Raw genomic sequence first — 18,025 nt, 5'->3', positions numbered from 1 at the left:
AAATATCAGCAGGAATGGCAGAAGAATCCCTGAAGGCCTGGGAGGATCCTGGCTGGGGGGAATCTTCAATAATATCTGGTTCCTCTGGACCTATTCCCCATAAGTTAGGTTGGGGTCTATCTAGGTTTGGCTCATCCAGAGATAACACAGGGACCCCAGAAGGAGGCAGACTAGAGGCCTCTGGGGGGTCTTGACTACTGAGTACTTGGGCCTGTACCTTCAAACGCTTTGCTGATTTGTCATGGATTCTTTGTAGGGCTAGGTCCCTTCTCTTCTCAGCCCTGGTGACCTTGGTCGAGGGTCGGGCCCCTGAAGAAGAGGAGGTCGAGGCCTGGGGGATACTGGTAATCTCATCGCCTGTAGGCCTGGCCTCTCTGGGACCTTTAGTTGTGCCTCTCTTGGGAAAAGTAGCCATAGTCTGATAATTAACAGAAGACCAGGCTGAGCCAAAAAACTAAATAATTAGGGAGAAGAATTTCAAGCTTTCCCAAGAGGAATGGATCCTGCTCCGAGGCCTCGGAGCTGCTGAGACTTGAGGTCAATCTGGGCAAACCCAGAGTTCGTGTCCCCAAATCCAGCGTGGCCAGCCTCCCTAAACTTTAATTAAAGTAAACCAAGGCACTCTGGTTGGAGGCTTAGCCGGTGGAGAATTAAGCCTGAGCGTCCCAAAGCCCACTCCGGGATCCACGCGGTGGACTGAGGCCTACGCGGCTGGCAGGAGGCCAACACGAGAGGCCTAAATTTAAAAAGGGCGCGAAGGCCTTCGCGCCGAAAAATCGCTCCGTAATATAAATCTTAAAGGGGAAGCGATCGACTAAGTCCAGGAGACTAGAAACAAGCGTCTCACTCCGCAGGAGGTATTCTTAAGCCCTTTAACAATAATACAATAATGATTTTTATCAATGAATTAATACTTGCACCAAAACCTCCAGGCCAAAGGATTAAAAGAATCCACAAGCGGCAGCGGGAATCGTAAACGGCAAAACAGCCGGGGGAAAACGAAACCGCAACTTCTCCCAAGGAAAAAAGCCGAGCCACAAACGGCTGGCGCTATTAGTGCAAGTAAATGAATAAGGACAAACAATTCTTACTATTTTTGAAGGAAAAGATCGAAGGGAAGGTGTTAGAATGTTGAACGAGCTATCACAATACAACCGCAGGATATGCGAACTGAGCGAATTCTGGGGAAGGGGCGGATCCGGCAAGCTTTTTTAACACTAGGCTCAGTTCCACCGGATTGGACATGTGACTGCTGGACCCGCTCCTTCAGTACGGAGAAGGCAGCCGCTTGGCCCGGGATGCTGGGCCGAAAGGAGCCGGGCTTGAAGATCGCAGCGCGCGTTGGCTGCGGTGGCGAGGGCTTGCGATGGAGGGTGGAGGAAGCGGCCATGGGAGGGCGAGCTGCCTCAGGGAGGAGGAGGATCAGGCGGGACCAGGTGGGGGCTGGAATTTCTCCGCTGGGAAGAAGCGGCGATGGATCATCCGTCTACCTCTGTCGGCTGCTCCGGGCCACAGGGGCGAGGGGCGCTGCTTCTCCGGTTGCCCGGTCCTCTCCTGCCTCCCGCGCCGATCGAAAGGGGCTGGAGCGGCAGAGCCGAGCACGCCTTCCGCCCTTTCATCCTCGCCCCCGTGGCCCGGAGCAGCCGACAGAGGTAGACGGAGGATCCATCGCCGCTTCTTCCCAGCGGAGAAATTCCAGCCCCCACCTGGTCCCGCCCGATCCTCCTCCTCCCTGAGGCAGCTCGCCCTCCCATGGCCGCTTCCGGGAGTGGCCCGGAGCAGCCGACAATGTTGCCCGCTGCGTCGGGCGCCACCAGCCCCGAGTCGGACACAGCATCGCCGCCACCGCCGCCCCCCCCCAGTCGCTGCCCGCCCCGTCTCACTCGCCCGCGCCTCCTCGCCCGCCGCCCGCCCGCCCAGGATGCAGACCTGCTGCCTCGCCTCACGCCCGCCGCCGGCCCGATCCTGCGCCTCCTGCTCCCCCCCCCAGCCAAAAATACAAAGGCGGTCTTCCGCCGCCCGCGGAGCAATGGGAAGCTGAAGCCGCCGGCGGTTTCAGACTCCCTTTGCTCCAGGCTGCTCCGCCCTGCCTGTCATGCGGCGGCAGACCGTCTTTGTGGTTTTTCGCTGGGGGGGGGAGCAGGAGGACCTTCCTGACTCCCTCCCCCAGCGCCGGACCTCCTGCCCTCCCTCCCAGACAAAAACCCAAAGTGGCCTCCCGAACCCGAACGTTTTCCATCTTACCAACCTGCCACCACCACCGAGAAGCCCCGCCGCCTGGCTGTCACCTTTTAAAACAGCTGGGGGGCTTCCCAGAAGCCTCCCGAAGCCGAACGCCAAACCCGAACATCCGGGTTCGGCTTCGGGAGGCTGCTGGGAAGCCCCCCGGCTGTTTTAAAAGGTGACAGCTGGGCGAACGCCGAACCCGGAAGTTCGGGTTTGGGGTTCGTAACATGAAAAAAGTTCGTAAGAAGAGGCGAAAATTTTAAGCACCCCGGGTTCGTATCTCGGGTTGTTCGTAAGACGAGGGGTTCGTATCTTGAGGTACCACTGTACTGTACAGTGCTTTGCTTTTTGCAAAAACTGGTAACATATTATGAGCCACACACACCAAATTAGAAATATCACATCAACAACCACAGCCCTTGCTTCTGTCCCTGAATATTTTTCAAAACAAATGGAACAAGGGTTTCAAAATCCTCAATCTAATCATATATTAAAAATCTTGTGTCTGTAACCTTTAATTGGGAGAAATGGTATATAATTGGGCAAAATGTTTTCAACCAGGGCACCTCAAATGGACTTATAGAACGTATTCAAAATCTGGAATCTAAGGTTCCCTGTAGAACTGAAATCTTATAAAAACATTTTGTAAATGTTGTCATTTTGTATAACATTTCATGACACAAACATGACCATAAAGCATTTTATGACATAATACAAAATGTCATAAAACATTTCCTTTTATAAACTGCTATAATTCTATACACTGCTCAAAAAAATAAAAAAAATAAAAATAAAGGGAACACTTAAACAACACAATATAACTCCAAGTAAATCAAACTTCTGTGAAATCAAACTGTCCCCTTAGGAAGCAGCACTGATTGACAATCAATTTCACATGCTGTTGTGCACATTCAACTTTGTACAGAACAAAGTATTCAATGAGAATATTTCATTAATTCAGATATAGCATGTGTTATTTGAGTGTTCCCTTTATTTTTTTGAGCAGTATAGTTTAACATGGGCTATTTTCAAGATATCTTAATATCTCCCTGAATTTTTAAGAATTTTTCAAGTGAAGCCAAGTACACGAAAAACTCTGCCAGTGTTGAAAGCATTGAAGAATCTGACAAGGAAATCCTCTGGAACGATGACCCAACAGGTCAGGGGGTCATTTAATACAACAAAGACAATGACTCACGTGATACATCTAGAATGGTGTTTCATAACGATCTCGGTGTCTGTGAAACCCCAATTATTGGCCACGTTAAGTTGAAAAACAATACCATATTAAAATCCCACCAAACAATTGCGAAAAGCAGTTGCAGCAATGAGTGCCTCCATTTCAATCTTTCATGCAATGAATATCGACAATAATAACCAATGCAAAGGAAAGCTTCGATAAAGGAGAACAATTGAAGCTCAGGGTTGAAATGAAGAATCCTGGGTGCTCCCTGGGCTTTGGTCATTTCCTTGGTGTTAAACATCAATGGTAGACAGACACGATGTTGCCTAGTTTCAACAATGAACACACTCAAAACCGTAGAAATGGTGGTAGGCTTTAGGAGAAACTCTCTCATCCTAACACTTTTTACAATACAACAAGTATCAACAGTAGAGACCTTCACATTTCTAGGTTCTATCATATCTAAAGACCTAAAATGGTCACCTAACATCAAAAACGTCATCAAAAAAGCACAAAGAACATTCTCTCTGCACCAGTTCAGGAAGCTCAAACTGCCAAAGAAGCTGCTGATCCAGTTCTATAGAGCAGCGTTTCCCAACTGGTGTGCCGCGGCACACTAGTGTGCCGCGAGACATGGCCAGGTGTGCCGCCAAGCTCCAGCTGGGTGGGGCGCTGCCGGTACTTCCATCCTGGGGCTCCCGCTCGCAGCTGTCAACCGGCTCCTGCTCGATGCCGCGGTTTTCGGCGCTCTCCTGCTGGGCCCCAAAGAAGGAAGGCAGGAAGGAAGAAGGAGAGCTCCATTCTTCGCGCCTTTTTCCCACCTTCCAGCGGGAGCCCCAGGACGGAAGTACCGGCAGCGCCCCGCCCAGCTGGAGTTTCTCTGGCGTCGACGGCAAGTGTCCTTTGTGGCCCGGCGGGAGGGCACTGGCGATGGGAGCGGGGGGGGGGCAGCTGCAGCAGCCGCAGCGGCCGCAGGCAGTTGCGGGGAGATGGTGGCGGCGAGAGGGAGTGCTCTCTCTCTCTCTCTCAGCTGACTGCAAGCGGGAGCCCTGACGGTGGCAGTTGGACATGATGCTGGACGTCGTACATGCTGGCGCTGCGGGCCTGGCATATACGGTGTCCAGCTGCCGCCGTCAGGGCTCCCGCTTGCAGTCAGCTGAGAGCGAGAGAGAAAGAAAGAGAGACATATAAGAGAGGCACAGAGAGAGAGACATAGCAAGAGAGGCAGAGAAAGAGAGACAGAGCAAGAAAGAGGCAGAGAAAGAGATAGAGAAAGAGAGAGAGAAAGAGAAACATAGCAAGAGAGGCAGAGAGAGAAAAAGAGAGACATAGCAAGAGAAAAAGAGAGACTTAGCAAGAGAGACACAGAGAGAGAAAGAGAAAGAAAGAGAGACATAGCAAGAGAGACAGAGAGAGAGAAAGAGAGAGAAAGAAAGAGAGATAGCAAGAGAGGCAAAGAGAAAGAAAGAGACATATAGCAAGACAGTGAGAGAGAGAGAGCAAGAGAGAGAGAAAAAAGCAAGAAAGAGATAGCAAGAGAGACAGAGAGAGAGAGAGAGCAAGGGAGAGAGAAAGACATAGAGGAAGGGAAGGAGGGAGAGAGAGAGCAAAAAAGAGAGGAAGAAAGAAAGAGGGATGGAGAGAGAGAAAGAAGGGAAGGAAGGAAAAGAGAGAAAGGGAGAAATAGAGCGAAAGGGAGGAAGAGAGAGGGTTTTTTGTCCAAACTTTTCTTTTGCCCGCCCCCCCGCCCCCGCCCCCCCCCTTTCAGTGTTCCCCAGGATTTTGAAAATATGAATAATGTGCCGCGGCTCAAAAAAAGTTGGGAAACACTGCTATAGAGGTATCATTAAGTCTGTTATCTGCACCTCTATAACTGTCTGGTTTGGTTTTGTAACCCAACAAGACTGACACAGACCGCAGAGGATAATCAGAACTACAGGAAAAACAATTGCTGCCAATCTGACTTCCATTGAGGACCTGTAGACTGCACGAGTCAAAAAGAGGGCAGTGAAAATATTTACTGACCCTCTCACATCCTCGACATAAACTATTTCAACTCCTACCCTCAAAACATCGCTATAGACCACTGCACACCAAGACAACTAGACACAAGAACATTTTTTCCCTAACACCATCACTCTGCTAAACCAATAATTCCCCTAACACTGTCAATATTTACTAAGTCTGCAGGACTATTACTACTAGTTTTTTCTCATCATTCCTATGCCGCCTCGAGTCTTCGGAGAGGGGCGGCTTATAAATTATTATTATTATTATTATTACTACTACCCATCTCCCACTTATGATTCTATGACTGTAACTTGTTGCTTGTATCCTTAAGATTTTCATTACTTTTGATTGTGTCCTGATTGCTTATTTGACCCTATAACGTGTTGTACCTCATGATTCTTGACAAATGCATCTTTTCTTCTATGTACACTGAGAGCATCTGCACCAAAGTCAAATTCCTTGTGTGTCCAATCACACTTGGCCCATAAAATAATTCTATTCTATTCTACTTGAGTTATGAAACATCTGCAGGAAAACCACCAAAACAGGAGAAAACCAAGGAACCCGTCAAAAGGAAAGCTCTTTTGACAAACCCCCTTAAAAATTGGGGACATTTAAAGTAGGTTGATCTCAAAGGATAAAGCATGAGGAGGAAGAGAGCCATTACTTTCCTGAATTTGAAGGGCATCCATCCCAAAGGAAGGTTCAAAGTCTTCCGAAAGGAGTTTGAGACATTTCCCCCTCCAGATGCTCTGCAAAGAATCTCGGCTGTACCCCGATTCTTTTCTCTCTTTTTTGGAGAGGGGAAGAACTCTTGGCACTCAGTTCTGGTTCAAAGCCCCCCCCCCTTTCACCTGTAGCAACAGAAGAGCTTTCAGCTAGGGCTGCCCCTCCAAATTCATTTTATTTAGAATACTTATACAGCCACCTATTGGCTGACAGCCACTCTCCCCCCCCCCCCAGGGCCAACAGCTGCCAGCCAAGCAGGAGCCCAACCTGGAAAAATACTCCCCCACCCCATTTTCCATCCCAAGACCAGCTTCTTCTGCTTAGGGATTACTGGATAAGCAATAATTAACAGAACGCCTCCCCCCCGCCGCTTCAGAATGGGAGTCCTTCCCCTCTGGAAGGCCCAGTGGGGGGGAGTTGGTGATCCGTCTTGCGGGACAGGCTAGGCCGGGTCAGGCCTGGCCTCCTGCCTCTCTTCACCCCCCACTCTACCCCACTCGCCCGTCCCCCACCTCGTTTGGGGCGGAGTCCGACCCGTCGGGAGTCCCGGCCTTGGCACGCGGCGAGTGGGCCCAGACAGCGAGGAGGCAACTGAAGAGACAACACGCTCGGGGGTTGCTGGAAGCCGGGATGAAGGGAAAGCGCCCCCCGACAGGGTGAGGGGTGCCGCTAATTAACAACACCCTTCGGCCCCCTGTTGGCGAGGCGGAGAGCAAGGCCCTGTTGCCCCTAGTTACGAGGGAGGCGCTTTCGCGCGCCGGGAGGTTTGTCCCTTCCCGCACTCCCTCCCTCTTCCCCCCCCCCCAAACCGCCCGCTGCGCTCACCGGCCCGGGCCGCCCACGCTCAGCCGCCCTGGCCAACTCCTCGTTGTTGTCGTCCTCCTCCTCTTGCGGCCGCCCGGCCACCGTCGCTTTTCCCACCCGCGGCGTCCCGTCACCCCGCCCCCACCCCACTATGCCAACCAGCTTAACCCCACCAAGATGCCTTCTCTCTCCGGAGCGCCCGCACCACGTGCCAGGGGTGGTCAGAAATAGCCCCGCGCGCGCAAGGGAGGCCGGGTAAAAAAAAGCGAGCGGGAGTATCACGTGAGCCAACGCCGCCTTCAAGGCGCGCGGGGAAGGAAAGGGGGGGGAACGGACGGGGACGGCGTGGGCGGATCACGTGGGGTCGCCCCGTGGACACCGCGCCCCGCATCACGTGCAGGGGCCCGACCTATCGGGGGGGCTTCTCTCTCTCTCTCTCTCTCTCTCTCTCTCTCTCTCTGCCTCCCCCCCACCCTTCCTGTTCTTCCTAGCCGTCCCTGCCTGAGGGAGAAGGAGGAGCGGGGTGCGCGCGACCCGGCCGCGGAGGCGGAGGCGGACGAAGCGGCGGGCGAGCGAGGGGCCGGGGGAGGAGGTCGCGAGGAGCCGGTCGGCGCGAGGAGGGTGTGGTGGCGGCCGAGGCGCAGCGACGGTGCCGGCTGGGTTGGGAAGATGGCGGCGGCGGCAGCGACGGCGACGCCGCCTGTGAACCTGCGGCTTGGAGACTTGGTGTGGTGAGTTGCGGAGACGAGGGCGGCCGCCGCCGAGCCTGAGGGGAGAGAAGAAGGAGCCGGGCGGGGCCGCGGGGCCGGAGGAGGGAAGGAGGGCGGGGGGTGGGCCGAGGCCTTCAAAACAGGGGGGGGGGGAGGGGGGGGACCGCCGATAACGCCGCGGAGACCCGAGCGGCGCCTCGGACCGGAGCTGCGAGACGGAGGTGGTGAGTTTCTGGCGGCGTCGGGGGGCTGCCTCTAAGAAGGGGCTGAGGGGGGGGAGGAGACCCTCCCGAGTTGGAGCGAGGAAGACGCGGAGGCCCAGCCCCCCCCCCCCCCACGGTGGCTCTCCTCCGGCCCCTTCCGCAGAGACCCTCCTCGGGCTCCGGGTGACAGCCGGCCTCGAAGCCGGGACTGCCTGGAGGGAGGCGGGGCGGGGGGAAGAACGCTGCCTGGGCCCAAGCGAAGCATTGGAATCACGTAGGAAGCAGCAGCAACGGCAGCTCCGTCTCCCTGCGGGGGGGGGGGGCTTCGTGGGCAGCCAAATTATCGGTTTTGAAAGTTGGTTGGGGATGAGAGAAACTGCGCCTGCCTTACTGGCAATCCAGCCTTCCCCACTTGACCTACTCGCTGCCTTAGGAAATGTAAAGGAAGAATGCCCGGCTTCTTTGTTGGTCAACTTAGATGCACTTTTGTTTCTTAGCTGTTGAAGCTGTAGCTCTCTTGCCAAGGATATGATAATAAGACAGATTTGCTAGGTGGAGAGAAAGAATGCGGTCAGGGTACTCTTGTAATTCTTATAATTATAGAGTAGTTGATGTTGAAGCAAAAGGAGGAGGAGTTGGACTGCTCAGCACAATAGGGCAGCAGTAGGGTGCAAGGGAAGGGTCCTGTCTTTAATTTCTGGACATTTCTTAACAGTAGTTCTCAACCTTTCTAATGCCACGACCAAGCATAAGTCTAGCGCCAATTCTCCCAACAGAGCTTTAAGCCGATTGGTCGGAAGGCCAGAGGGACACCCCCACACACACAGTCAACGCCTGATTGGTGGCATTGTAAAAATATGTTCCAAGGCGCCAGAATAGAAGCTTTAGTTTCTAACACCATGGGAAATTTGTCTTTTCCCATGGTCTTGGGCAACCCGTCTGAGGTGGTTGTTTAACCCCCAGGTTGAGAACCACTGTCTCAGGAGGATTATTACATTATTGCCTTAATGTGATTGGACACACAAGGAATTTGTCTCCTGTGCAGAAATTCTCAGTGTACGTACAAGCAACAACAAAGTGATAAGAAGCTTGGCTTCTGTAAGAATGTGGGCCAAAATTGGATAATGTCTGGTAATCTTTCCCCGCCCAACATTTTAGTTGTGTGGATTTCAGTTCCCAGATTCATATGAGGAATTCTGGGAGTTGACATCTCCCATTTGAAATTCAACAAGATCAGGAGGAGCTGGTCTGAAGTGATACTGCAGTTTCCTATATAAGGTTCCTAAGTGGCTTAATAGGGAAATAATTTATTTTAACTAAATTTATGGATGGAGGCTCTGGGAGCTATTCTTTGCTGTCTTATTGCCTTCATCTAGATTTTGTTTTGTGGGTGTTCCTTTTATAAAAATATTCTGTAATGCAGGCCACTTTCAAATAAATTCCATGAGTTGAATGGATTTGCTTCCATGTAAAATGACATAGGGTTGTTTCCATGGACCAGTAAACCTTGCAGACTCTTGTTCTTTTTTACCAACAGTTTAATGATGTATGTCTCTTAATACAACAATAGTACAGGGAGTAACTGAGAGACATTTTTTCCTGGTAAGTGGGCTTATTGGGAATTAGAAGATTAAAGTGAAAGTTCTTGAAATTAACATCCCTTAATTGGATGCAAGATTTATATTTGTTCTTCATTCTCCATGATTGCAAGATATTGCTGGTTAAGGGCTATGTAAGGAATATGTTTCTGCTGTCAAATTCTTTGACAGCTACTAGCTGACCCATCATTATGTGCCAGGTGAGAATTTTTGGAACTTGTAAAACCTATCTTTTAAATGTGTGATGTTAGTGAATTGAGATGTACTATTGTTGGGCAGTAAACTGTGTCTTCGTTGTATAATGCCCCCATTTAATGATAGCTACCTATGATATACAGAGGAAACCACAATTGCCAAATGAACAGAGTGGGGTTAGGGAGTATGAAAGTGTAACCTTAAATGTTAGTCATTAGATGTTTCAGATGATGGAAGTGTTTATACAGCAGCCCCATTGTATTTCTGAAAAAAAATTTGTTGTTGTTTCTGGAGAGATGTTGAAAGCTCTTTGTAAATTTGAATTGTCAAATGTAAGTGTCATTGTGATCAAAGACTACACTTAAAATGTTATTTTTTCCCTACCTCTTCAGACATGAGACTCTTGGTAGAACTAGCAGTTTAACATTACAATTAGAAGATAATCTAAATATACTAAAGGAGCGTAAAGCTAAGCATCCTTCTGTTTGCATCTTAGGGTTGGCGTTATTGGATCAAATATTGATTTAATATTTAATATTGATAATATTAATTTCCTAATGGCTTGAAAAGAGAAGGCAACAAGTTTTGGCACCTTTTATCAATTTCCTTTGATGTGATAATTCTGAACTCTGTATTGAGCATAGCTGTACCTGTCCTGCTAGCATCCACTAATATCAAATTAAGTAAGCAAGTGAAATTTTTCAGCAAAGATTCAAGGCTATATTGGTTAAGTCATCTACAGCCTTTGCAGATCCATAATGTCTCTAGCATACTGTAGGGATGTGATTTTGGTAGCTGGTGATAGTTTACAGTCCTCTTATGTAATGTAGATATGTTTCTGGGGAAGGGAGAAGGGGACAGCAAGACACTGAAAATGGAGAAAAATACAAGCATTTTAAACTGTTCTAAGTGTAGGTAGTCCTGAAGTTGCGTCCGTAATTGGGCAATTATATAAGTTGTTATGGTTCTAAAGTGAGTCAGCATGTGAGTTGGCATGATTTTTTTTTTGCAGTGGTCATAAAGAGAATAGCAATAGTATTTAGACTTACAGTATATACTGCTTCATAATGCTTTTTTGACCCACCTCGGAAGGATGGAAAGCTGAGTCCACCTTGAGCCACTGGTGAGATTTGAACTGCTGAACTACAGTTAGCTAGCAGTTAGCTGAAGTAGCCTGCAGTGCTGCACTCTAATCCAGCGTTTCCCAACCGGTGTGCGCGGCACACTAGTGTGCCGCGAGACACAGCCAGGTGTGCCGCGAAGCCTAGGGAAGCTCCAGCTGGGCGGGGCGCTGCCAGTGCCGGACCGCCGGTGCCTCGGACCTGGAGCTCCCACTCGCAGCTGTCCCCCGGCTACTGCCCGATGCAGCTGTTTCCGGCGCTCTCCTGCTGGGCCCCAAAGAAGGAAGGCGGGAAAAAGGAGAGCTTCATTATTCGCGCCTCCTTTTTCCCACTTTCCTTCTTTGGGGCCCAGCAGGAAAGCGCTGGAAACAGCGGCATCTGGCAGTAGCCGGGGGACAGCTGCGAGCACCGTTCCCCATAAGCTGCCCCCTCTCCGCCGCCACCGCCGCCTCCTGTCTTGGGGCACGATCTGCCCCCTGTCCTCCGCCGCCGCTTCCTGCCTTGAGGCGAGCAATCTGGGAGTCCAGGACTGTGTGGCTTTGCGGCATGAAGAGAAAACGGCCGACTTTTCCCTGCTGCCCGAGCCGTTTTCTCTTCATGGCGCAAAGCCACACAGTCCCGGACTCCCGGATCGCTCGCTTCTCCGGTCAGCAAAGCCATCTGCCCAGGAAAGCGCCGCGCATTGAAAAAGTGCGATGCTTTTCCGGCAGCCGGCTTGCTGGCTGGAGAAGCGAGCGATCCGGGAGTCCGGGACTGTGGCTTTGCGCCATGAAGAGAAAACGGCAGCAGGGAAAAGTCAGCCGGGCTAACGGGAGGCGGCGCGTGGCTGAGCGCTGGGGACGTCTGGGAGGGCGAGGGGGCTGATGGCTGCTGCCTCTTAGTTGCAGAGCCGGCTGGCGGAGGCAAAGACAACAGCCGCCGGCTCTCTCCCTCCACTCTCTCCGGCTCTCTCACTTTCTTTTTCTCTCTGTTGCCGGCGTGGTGAACGAGAGAGAAAGAGAGAGAGAGAAAAAGGAGGGGAGAAAGAATGAGAGAGAGAGAAAGCAAGAGAGCGAGAGAAAGAGAGGGGGGAAGGAGGGAGAGAGAAAGAGAGCAAAAAAGAGAGGAAGAAAGAAAGAGGGATGGAGAGAGAGAAGGAAGGGAAGGAAGGGAGAGAAAGAGGGAGGGAGAAATAGAGTGAAATGGAGGAAGAGATTTTTTTTTGTCCAAACTTTTCTTTAGCGCCCCCCCCGCCCCCCCCCTCTGTTCCCCAGAATTTTGAAAATATGAGTAATGTGCCGCGGCTCAAAAAAGGTTGGGAAACACTGCTCTAATCAATCTCTGAATACTGAGATTGTTGTACAGGTTGTTCTCAACTTACAATAGTTCATTTAGTGACTGTTCAACAGCACTGAAAAAAGTGACATGATTGTTTTTCACACATGACCATTGCAGCATCCCCATGGTCACACAGTTTACATTTGGATGTTTGATGACTGACTCGCATTTATGACCGTTGCAGTCTCCTGGAGTAATGTGATCCCCTTTTTATGACTTTTTGACAAGCAAAATCAATGGGGAATCCAGACTCCCTGAATGTGAGAAAAGTTGCAAAATGGGACAAAAATTACTTAACAGCTCTCTCACTTAGCAACATAAATTTTTGGCCTAATTGTAGTTTTAAGTCGAGTGTATTTGATTAAGTAAGCTTAGTGATATATCTTAGGGCTTTATATTTCAAAAATGCGATTTAGAAGTACTTTGCCTCTTCCGTCAGCACAGTCCTTTTCTCCTCATATTAAGGTAGCCTACTGTTTAGATTCCTGTGCAAATTTGAGAAAAGAGTGCTATTTTTTTTATCGGTGATAAATATTTCAATGCCTTATGGATCTCACTCCACACCTTATGGTCATTTTGAAACCTTGGGGGCATCAAAAAGGTTAAAAATAGTTTCAAACCATTGGGCTTTATAATTCGATGAAGAATTTCTACTTTTATGTAGTCTAACAAAGTAGTTTAATCAAAGACTCCTGGTGGGTTTTTGGAATGCCTCCTTGTTCTCCATCTTCCAAGTCATAGTTGTTTAAACGGTGCTTCCCCCCCTCCCCTTTTCAAAAGGCAAATGAACTGCTTTTTATTTGAGGAAAAAGATGTTTTGCTTCTTATCCAAGAAACTTAATCAACTATAACTGGATGGTGAGGGGATGGAAGGATAGCTATTGACATTTGAGCCTTTGTGGTTCTTTTTCCTGTGTTTGGAAGCCATCAATCCTTTGTAATTTCTATGCCCAGATTGAGTGTAAAGCTGTTTAATTCAGTATACAGTGATCCCCCGGTTATTGCGTTCCCGACCATTGTGAACAGGGTAATTTGCGATTTTTCAACCCAGAAGTCAAAACACCATCTGCGCATGCGTGCCTTTTGCACGCATGCGTAGATGGCGCCCAGCAGATCAGCTGCTGGGCGGCTTCCCTGGGTCTTCCCCCTCTTGCTGGCATCAGCGAGGAGTTTCCCCACCGCCCACGCAAACTCCTCGCTGCCGCTCGCCCGCCCTTCGCCCGCCCACACCGTTCGCTCCCCCTCTTGCTGGCGGGAGGGCGAGAAGCCCTCCCCAGCACCCGCTCGCCCGCCCTTCGCCCTGGCCCGGAGCAGCCGACAGAGGTAGACGGATGATCCATCGCCGCTTCTTCCCAGCGGAGAAATTCCAGCCCCCACTTGGTCCCGCCCGATCCTCCTCCCTGAGGCAGCTCGCCCTCCCATGGCCGCTTCCTCCACCCTCCATCGCAAGCCCTCGCCACCGCAGCCAACGCGCGCTGCGATCTTCAAGCCCGGCTCCTCTCGGCCCAGCATCCCGGGCCAAGCGGCTGCCTTCCGTCACTGAGCCTGGCTCGCCCGGAAGATCGTAGCGCGCGTTGGCTGCAGCGGCGGCGACGTTGCTGCCGGCTTGGCTTCCCTCGCCGCTGCAGCCAACGCGCGCTACGATCTTCCGGGCGAGCCAGGCTCAGTGACGGAAGGCAGCCGCTTGGCCCGGGATGCTGGGCCGAGAGGAGCTGGGCCGAGAGGAGCCGGGCTTGATCCGCTGGGCCGAGAGGAGCCGGGCTTGATCCGCTGAGCCTGGCTGGCCCGGAAGATGGCAGCGCGTGTTGCCTGCGCCGGTGAGCATAGTTCCCTCTAAGCTGAGCAGTGAGCAATCGCTCACTTAAAAATCATCATCAACTCAGAGTTTTCCAAACCTGCCCAGAAGCCGAGAGGGAAAGAGTGAGAGGGAAGGAGAGAGAGAGGAAGAGAGAGAAACAGATAGAAAAAGGAGAGGAAGGAAAAGAGAAAGAAAAAGAATGGGAGTAAGGAAGAGAGAAAGAAAATCAAAATCTAGTTTGAAACTAGCTCAACTATTTAAGTGGCATTTTGATATTGATAGAGTTGCCCTATTATGAGCTCACTGTTATAGACACACAGTATTTATTTATTTATTTATTTATTATTTCTGTGCCGCCCAGTCCGCCCACCCCCCAAAAAAATTAGAGGGAACACTGCCGGTGAGGGAAGCCAAGCCGGCCAGGCTCAGCGGATCAAGCCCGGCTCCTCTCGGCCCAGCATCCCGGGCCAAGCGGCTGCCTTCCGTCACTGAGCCTGGCTTGCCCGGAAGATCGTAACGCGCGTTGGCTGCAGCGGCGGCGACATTGCTGCCGGCTTGGCTTCCCTCGCCGCTGCAGCCAACGCGCGCTACGATCTTCCGGGCGAGCCAGGCTCAGTGACGGAAGGCAGCCGCTTGGCCCGGGATGCTGGGCCGATAGGAGCCGGGCTTGATCCGCTGAGCCTGACTGGCTTGGCTTCCCTCACCGGCGCAGGCAACACGCGCTGCCATCTTCCGGGCCAGCTAGGCTCAGCGGATCAAGCCCGGCTCCTCTCGGCCCAGCATCCCGGGCCAAGCGGCTGCCTTCCGTCACTGAGCCTGGCTCGCCCGGAAGATCGTAGCGCGCGTTGGCTGCAGCGGCGAGGGAAGCCCAGCCGGCAGCAATGTCGCCGCCGCTGCAGCCAACGCGCGCTACGATCTTCCGGGCGAGCCAGGCTCAGTGACGGAAGACAGCCGCTTGGCCCGGGATGCTGGGCCGAGAGGAGCCGGGCTTGATCCGCTGAGCCTGGCTGGCCCGGAAGATGGCAGCGCGTGTTGCCTGCGCCAGGGCGAACTTCTGCGCTTGGCTTGAGGGCTCAGTTGGGAAGGCGCGTGGGTGTTTTAAAACGTCCCCGCCGACATGGGGGGCTCGCTAGCACCTCCCCGAACCCCCAACCCGGGTTAGGGGGGGTGCTAGCGAGCCCCCCATGTCGGCGGCGATGTTTTAAAACACCCGCGCCGCCCCCAATCTTCGGCTCCTCGCTAGCGCTGCGGAAGTAAAAACACCATCTGCACATGCGCAGATGGTGTTTTTACTTCCGCAGCGCTACTTCGCGAAAACCCGCTCGTTGCGGGGGGTCCTGGAACGGAACCCTCGCAACGAGCGGGGGATCACTGTACTTAAAAAAAAAAGTAAGCCATTGGTTTTACCAGAAAATACTATTTTAATCTGAAAAATAGGCCTTTTAAAGAGAAAGTTGCTCTCAATTCTGGGGGTCCACAAGCCAGGCAGTAATGATTTTAAATAAAAGACGTGAAAGAAATTAAGAAGGACCATTGAGACTTGCAAAGCTGAGTCCTGGTTTTGCAGGCTGCTAAATTATTTGTTTTATACACATCTGGAACTCCCAATAGTGACATTGGTTTCTAGTTTGCCCCTTGTAATCATTACAAAAGTTGATAGTTCTTTGCAGAAGCTAGTCTTTGTTTTTAACAGCTGATTGGCAGTATGAATATCTATAAACCTTTTTTTGCCATTTGTGAAAGCATTTTGCATCCAAGAAAGGTTGGATAGGTTGGATCTGCCTAGGCTTTAGAGTAATATTCATTTTGTATTTTCATGAAAGAATATTGTCCTGTAACCACATTTGGTTTTGCTAGATAGTTCTTCCATTTCTTTTCTAATAGTACTGTATAGGGGAGGAGTATTGATGAATTGCTGCTGTTTGACTGATTTCTGGTTTTTCTTTAGGGGGAAGCTGGGGCGGTATCCTCCTTGGCCAGGAAAGGTAAGCTTCAACCGAGATTCTAATCTGTTCTTTATCTGCTGGTTCTCTTGCATATTCAAGCTGTCTAAAATTTTCATTTTGTTTCAGTGTAAGCATTTTGGCAGGTTTCAAAACGGATTAGGTGCAGCGAGTTAGTTTTTATCTTAGTTTCTGTTGACCAAGTTTTCCCTTCCATTTTGTTCATAGGGCTTTGTTTAATAAAGAGCTGACTTCAAGGTAGCAGACAGAAAAATACATTTCTTGAAGGCACAGGAACTTTAATGAATATATAATTTATTATAACTGTAGTTCTGTTTTTCAAACATGAAGTATAGATCTGAGTTATGTCCACAAGACAAGCCATAATTTTATTTGGTGATAAATTTCGAATGGCTGAGATGTAGAATCTATTTTCTATGAATACTGTTGGAGAGAGCAGGGACTGTTAAGTTAACAATCAATTGTTCACCCATGTTATTTAGCAGAGAGAGCATATGGAACCTGATTTCAAGGTGCTCAGCTTTTCTGTTATGCTTCCTGATCATGAAATTGCTAGCTCTCCTGCCAGAAAGCATGCTCTGCACACTGACTCATAATTTAGCTTTAAATTTCCTATAGTGCTGTGCTAAATCCTTCTTTCCATTTCTGCCTAGTTCCAGCATGGTGGTATTTTAAAAACTTAAAAGATAAAAATGATAAGTGTATCTATGGTTATGATTCTACCATGCAAGTATTTGAGTGGGAACTTGTGCTCTGCATGCTTAATTCTTGTTCTCTTTATTGCTACAGCATGAATTCTGAGTAATGTTTTTCCCTCAGAAAAGTCGAAGCAATAGGCAATAAATATGACCAATGCTTAGATTTGCTGCTAGTCTGATGCACCTTTTATATTGGAATAAAAATGCTGTCCTTAAAATAATTGTAACTTTTCCCAGTGTTCCTTACTCAATACTTAATCAAGCATCATACAGATGGTCCTTGCTTATTGATTGCTTGTTCAGTGACTATTCAAAGATACGACAGCACTGAAATAGGTTTATGACCAGACCTTGAATTTATGGCTGTCACAGTGTCCTTATGGGTCACATGATTGCAATTCAAATATTTGGCAGCCGGCATATATTTATGACTATCATAGCATCCCACACTCATGGAATCACTTTCATAGCAAAGTCAATGAGGAAGTAATGGTCATAAAGTCTTTTGTTGCTTTGGGTAGTGGAGGCTTTTTAAGGTACATGACAACTGTCACCCAAAAGGTTCGTTTTGTTCGTAAAAATGTGTTTTTGTGCCTTCAGGTCAACTTTTGACTCCTGGCGACTGCCTGGATTAGTCCTTGCAGTTTTCATGGTAAAGTTTATTAAAAGTGATTTGCCATTGGCTCTTTCAAAGAGTTGAGTGACCGTGCTTAGGCCAAGGTCACCCGGCTGGCTTTGTACTTGGGGTGGTGCATGGAATTGCACTCTCTGTCTCCTGACCCCTTAACCACCACTCTCAGAAACCCCTAAACATGAACTTTAAAACAAAGGCAATACTCAGAATAAACCAGAAACCAGAACTCAGTTGAGTAGAAGGTTCCCGTTAGCAAGTTTTGTTGCCTTCTGCATTTGTGGCGGCACCATTGAAGCCAGGAGCCTTTAAACTTACTGCCTTTATCTGTGTCTTTCTCTAGAGGTTTGAATGGGAGTCTCCTCCATTTCTCTCCCCAAAGAAGTAGGTAAGATTGAGAAAGAGTGATTAGCCCAAAGTCACATGGTGAATTTGCCATCAAATAAGAATTTGAACCCATACCACATTATTGCACTATGTGACATTACGGCAAATATACCTTTAATTTCCACAAATGTTTAAACTTATTTTAGAATGGTGTCTTTGAAAGCACAACAATTCTGCAAGGATTATTGGATGAACATTGAGAAAAATCAGTGTTATTTCTCTTAACTGTTGCTGCTTTGCCCCATCCCCTCCTTTTTTTTAGATTGTTAACCCACCTAAGGACCTGAAGAAACCACGTGGGAAGAAGTGCTTCTTTGTGAAGTTTTTTGGAACTGAAGACCAGTATGTGACCCATTCTTTTTTCCCCGTTTATCTGGAAGGGAAAATTAAAAAAAAAAACACCTTTGCAGCCTTTGTAGAGAAGCTCTTGCTCATGTACTAGAATTTCATG

At 49.7% G+C, this 18,025-nt stretch overlaps 2 protein-coding genes across 12 annotated transcripts in view; one reads left to right on the top strand and one right to left on the bottom strand.

The window, feature by feature from the left end:
- UBN1 (ubinuclein 1) overlaps window positions 1-7,217 on the bottom strand; it is a 90,216-nt gene extending 82,999 nt beyond the window's left edge. For 5 of the 6 annotated variants that reach the window (XM_070760718.1, XM_070760721.1, XM_070760722.1 and 2 more), the window contains exon 1: window positions 6,974-7,217. The gene's annotated coding sequence lies outside the window, so the exon portion shown is untranslated. The remainder of the gene's footprint in view (window positions 1-6,973) is intronic. The other variant, XM_070760723.1, reaches the window with a different exon arrangement.
- Window positions 6,716-18,025, top strand: part of GLYR1 (glyoxylate reductase 1 homolog) — a 54,001-nt gene continuing 42,691 nt past the window's right edge. Inside the window, exons 1-4 of one of the 6 annotated variants that reach the window (XM_070760729.1) lie at window positions 6,726-6,804; window positions 7,444-7,683; window positions 15,843-15,879; window positions 17,837-17,916. In XM_070760729.1, coding sequence (XP_070616830.1) covers window positions 6,779-6,804; window positions 7,444-7,683; window positions 15,843-15,879; window positions 17,837-17,916 — 383 coding nt within the window. In that variant the 5' untranslated portion in view covers window positions 6,726-6,778. Of the gene's footprint in view, window positions 6,805-7,443; window positions 7,684-15,842; window positions 15,880-17,836; window positions 17,917-18,025 lie in introns of all 6 variants that reach the window. The other 5 variants (XM_070760727.1, XM_070760725.1, XM_070760724.1 and 2 more) reach the window with 5 other exon arrangements.

This window comes from Erythrolamprus reginae, chromosome 9 (genome assembly GCF_031021105.1).
Source record: "Erythrolamprus reginae isolate rEryReg1 chromosome 9, rEryReg1.hap1, whole genome shotgun sequence".
Lineage (NCBI taxonomy): Eukaryota > Metazoa > Chordata > Lepidosauria > Squamata > Dipsadidae > Erythrolamprus > Erythrolamprus reginae.
This window is presented reverse-complemented; position numbering and strand designations above follow the sequence as displayed.